The 4,501-nt window shown below is 31.6% G+C and overlaps 1 protein-coding gene across 1 annotated transcript in view; it reads right to left on the minus strand.

The window, feature by feature from the left end:
* Positions 1 to 2,644: 2,644 nt before the first annotated feature.
* The window catches only part of LOC106293416 (random slug protein 5), an 11,858-nt gene continuing 10,001 nt past the window's right edge, over positions 2,645 to 4,501 (minus strand). Inside the window, exons 3-6 of the mRNA XM_013729097.1 lie at positions 4,199 to 4,375; positions 4,017 to 4,115; positions 3,123 to 3,365; positions 2,645 to 3,030 (exon numbers count right to left, since the gene is read on the minus strand). Of these exons, the coding sequence (XP_013584551.1) occupies positions 2,731 to 3,030; positions 3,123 to 3,365; positions 4,017 to 4,115; positions 4,199 to 4,375 (819 nt within the window). The 3' untranslated portion in view covers positions 2,645 to 2,730. The remainder of the gene's footprint in view (positions 3,031 to 3,122; positions 3,366 to 4,016; positions 4,116 to 4,198; positions 4,376 to 4,501) is intronic.

A 4,501-nucleotide genomic window follows, 5' to 3' on the forward strand; every position in this document is an offset into this window, starting at 1 on the left:
ATTTATAAACACTATTTTTTTATTTTTGTATTTATAAAAACTATTTTTAAATATACAAAACGTTCTTTGTATATAAATTCGTTTTTTGGATTTATAAAAGATGATTTCATATTTTAAAATTAATTTTGTATTTATAAAACATTTTTTTTATTTATAAACACTATTTTTTTATTTTTGTATTTATAAAAACTATTTTTAAATATACAAAACGTTCTTTGTATATAAATTCGTTTTTTGGATTTATAAAAGATGATTTCATATTTTAAAATTAATTTTGTATTTATAAAACATTTTTTTTATTTATAAACACTATTTTTTTATTTTTGTATTTATAAAAACTATTTTTAAATATACAAAACGTTCTTTGTATATAAATTCGTTTTTTGGATTTATAAAAGATGATTTCATATTTTAAAATTAATTTTGTATTTATAAAACATTTTTTTATTTATAAAAACTATTTTATTATTTTTTGTATTTTAAATATGTTTTCTATTTCAATTTTAATTTTATATTTTTGAATTTCAATTTAAAAAAATAAATTTATAATTTTTTTTTTGAATTTTGGAAATATTCCGAGGAAGTGTATCCCTCGGAATATTCCGACGACATATTCCGAGGAATATTCCGAGGAATTTCCGACGAAAAAAGTCCTCGGAATATTCCGAGGAAATTCATTTCCTCGGAATTCCGTCGGAAATTTCCGAGGGATTTCCGAGGAAAGATGAATTTCCGAGGAGTTATTTCCGAGGACTTTTTTCGTCGGTATGTCGTCGGAATAGCGTTATTCCGACGACATACCGACGATTTTTTCCCTCAGTATGCCGCTGTTTTCTTGTAGTGCGATATTTGAACATAAGCCTTTTTATTCTTCGGGTCCGAATGTCAGATGTCACGGACCGCAGCCGCACCACACCGCATATAATAGTTAAGTATGGACATTCGGGTCTTGGGGACGGATGACCTGTCAGTCCGGCTTTTCAGGTCTTAGATATTAGACCCAATAGAGTAATTAGAACTTTTCGCTCCGGGGTCGGTTTGGTCATGTCGGATCTGGGTCGGTTGGGTCCAATTGTCAAGGAATCGCCAATACCCACTATTGTTTTGTTCTTAAAAGTTCCGGGTCAGTTTCAGATATTTTGGATCTGAAAACCTGAAAAATACCCGAAAACCGAAAAAAATCTAAAAAATATTCAAATACCCCAAAAAACACCCTAAGTTTTACCCAAAATCTGACTCAAAGACACGAAAAATACCCAAAATTTAATCTAGTTACATGAACTATATTTTTGAAAATCTAAAATTTTACTCGAAACCCATAACTATACCCGAAAATCCGAACCCAAAACTTAAATAAATATCCATAATATCAAAAATATATGGAACACCCGTATATACCTAAATATACTAGAAGTTTTGGATATTTCGGGTCCCCTATCGGGTCTCGGGTTCGATTTAGGTCGGGTCCAAGACCGCAAACTATCCAGACCTAGTTAATAGTAACAAAAATCTCTGCACATACTTACGTATCGATATGTTTTTCTTACTTTTAGAACCGATCCACAATTGTTCCATAGTTATCCCGTATGTTGCTATTCGGACCATTCATCTGAAAAAACAATTTACATAGATTTGACGTCAGTCAAGTAAGAAATCTCATTGACTAGGTCCCTGGCAACATTTTAGCAGATTCTTCCTTTTTAAGGCCGAGATTCTCTTGATCCTCTTTGCTTGTGAAAAAATATAAATTTCTTGAATTTTGTTTCAGCATAATATTATTTGGATAATCCAGTCAATGCGTTCTTACATTTCAATTCTAATGGGTTTTGTGTTCAAATAAGAAGAATCTTCTCTCTTGTATAAGAAAAACAAAAAAAAAAATTGATTACATGTAGTAGAAGTAGATGATGGTTGTGATATAATTCTGAATTTTATGTAAACGCCAACTTGGATAAGAAATAATCGTAGCCAATATCTTAAAGAACATTAGGATACTACCCGTGTTGGAATGCGGGTTATAATTCTTTTCATTTATAAAATTGATAAAATAAAATAATTGTGTTTTGTTAAGCCATTAAAAAAAAGTTTGGTTATTTAACCTTGTGTTGCAAAGTTAAACTCATTGTTTATAGTTAATGTTTTATTTTAAGAATTCATAAATGATGTAGTCAAACATATCTCATCTATTCTAGTAAAATACTGGATAATTTATTGTATAAACTTCATCATAAAGAAAATAATGATAAATTATGGCATGACATACTAAATAATGCTTTTCGTAAAATCTTAGATGTTAGTAAAGGCTATTACCTGTTAAGGAAAATGTCTGACAAAATATTTTACAAAACTGTGATAGATGGCTTGAAGTTTGTGTAAAACCGGCAAATAACGCTTCAGTTAGTATCAAAACCAATTTTGTTAAAGTATAATTGTTAAGTGACCACAAAATAGGACATATATATATTTAATTTGTTAAGTTGGTAGTGAAATGGTCCAACAATAATAGACTTTTGTATAGTTTTATTTTTTAGAATGACTATTTTAATAGAGTAAAAATAAGCATTATACTGTGTGAAACATATAAGAATCTGCAGTTTTTTTTTTTTTTTTTTTTTTTTTTTTTTTTTGCAGTTTGAATCTGCAGTTTGAATTTAGTAACCAGAAGTTTCTTCTATTCTTGGCTTCAAGTTTAGGCTCTTGTTGTATCTAAAGAGGCCCCGTTCTTGATTTTCACATCTTATTTGTCGTCCAAGTGCTCTTTTCAGAGTCTAAAACTTCAGAATCCGAGTTGGTCAAAAGAGCTGAGGTTGACGACACTGTGGTGTTTCCAAAGAACTTCAAATCATCCTCTCTCATTCTCTCAGCATATTTCTCAGAGTTGAAACTCGAGTCACTGTTTTCCCCACCAAACGCAACCTCGAGTTGCTCCATATTGAAGATATCCTTCAGAATCTTCTTGCTTAGGTTATCATCTGAGTACACGAATTCCACCTTGTTGCGTGTCTTTGGGTCTAGAAACGGTTTCACCATCTTGCAGATTTATACAAATTTCATCTTTATGTCAGTAATAAAAAGTTCCATGGTACATAAGAGACTTACATGAGAGATTTTTTAAACTATACCTTCCAAAACGGTTCGAAAATCTTCGGCGGATTGTATAGGACGGCCAAGCCTAAGCGTTCAGGGTAATGTTCTTGTAACACATGAGCGGTTTCTCGAGACACTTTGACTGATATATGCGACATGTTGAAACCGTGAAAATCGATAAGCCAAACCATTTGGTCTTGGTGATCCGGTAGATTCAAGATTGCGTTTTCCATGCAGTATACCAAGAATCTAATCTGCCCTTTAGGAGATTTTGTATTCTGTAATAAAACGAAAAATGGGTATAAGTAAAAAGACAATTTACATAGGCTGTACATGGTAAGGCATAAAATGAAATTAGTGGAATAATTAAACGTGGATGGAACAAAAATTGGATACTCATTCCAATTGTTTCTTATCTTTTTTTTTTTTGTCGACCAATTGTTTCTTATCAAATTATAGATGAATGTATATATGTGTTTCTATTTGTATTTTTGTGAATTTTATTCAATGACTATTCTATTTCGTTCAGGGTAAATGATAAAATAATTGTGGAATTAATCGAATAAGAGTGCTTAGTAATTTGTGGAATTAAATTGTAGGAATGGTTAATTCATGTCGATTCCAAAACAACTACTATTTAAATGAAGTACAAAACAATTAAATCCCACTAAAATATGTAGAAAAAAAATGGAATGTATTATCAAATATTCAGGAATAAAAAGTCTCCTGAATGAGATTGAATGGAATCATTTTCACTATGGCAGTCTTTTGCGTTCCGTTTTTTCAATTTCCTTTCATTCATCCTACTCCTAAACTTGACTACCAGTTATTGCTTAAAGCATTCCAGGTCATATTATTCCACAAATGTACAATCCGGTTGCAGGCATAGAGAATCAAGAGCTTGGGATCAAGAATTTAAGACACCAAACCTGACAACTTGGTCTCATAACCAAAACCGGTCTTCCATACTTGTCAGTACAGTTTGCTCGGTATATCTTCCCGGTCTCGGCTTCTCGTGAAATATCTTCCTATAATTTCACATATTCAAGAAACATTTTAGAAAAAGTTTCATGGTTCATAGGATGATGGTTATAAATTCAAGAATACATACCCATCGAATCTCCTCGGGTTTGTATTGAGTCCTCCATTTCAAGGTTTCTTTGAGCATTTTAGTTGCTTTCTTGACATGTCCGTTACGTGCAGCTAAGTACCGGGCAATGGCAGCATCTGAACAATACTCAGATGACTTCTTAGTCAATGGCCCTAGTAATCCCCTCACTTCATTTATCTATAATTGTGACAATAAAGTGTTTACAAGGACACAAGATTTATATCAACATGCAATACACTACAAGAAAACAGCGATATTCTGACGGACATTCCGACGGAAAATGAAATCCTCGGAATATACCGA

The sequence above is a fragment of the Brassica oleracea genome, chromosome C5 (genome assembly GCF_000695525.1).
Source record: "Brassica oleracea var. oleracea cultivar TO1000 chromosome C5, BOL, whole genome shotgun sequence".
Lineage (NCBI taxonomy): Eukaryota > Viridiplantae > Streptophyta > Magnoliopsida > Brassicales > Brassicaceae > Brassica > Brassica oleracea.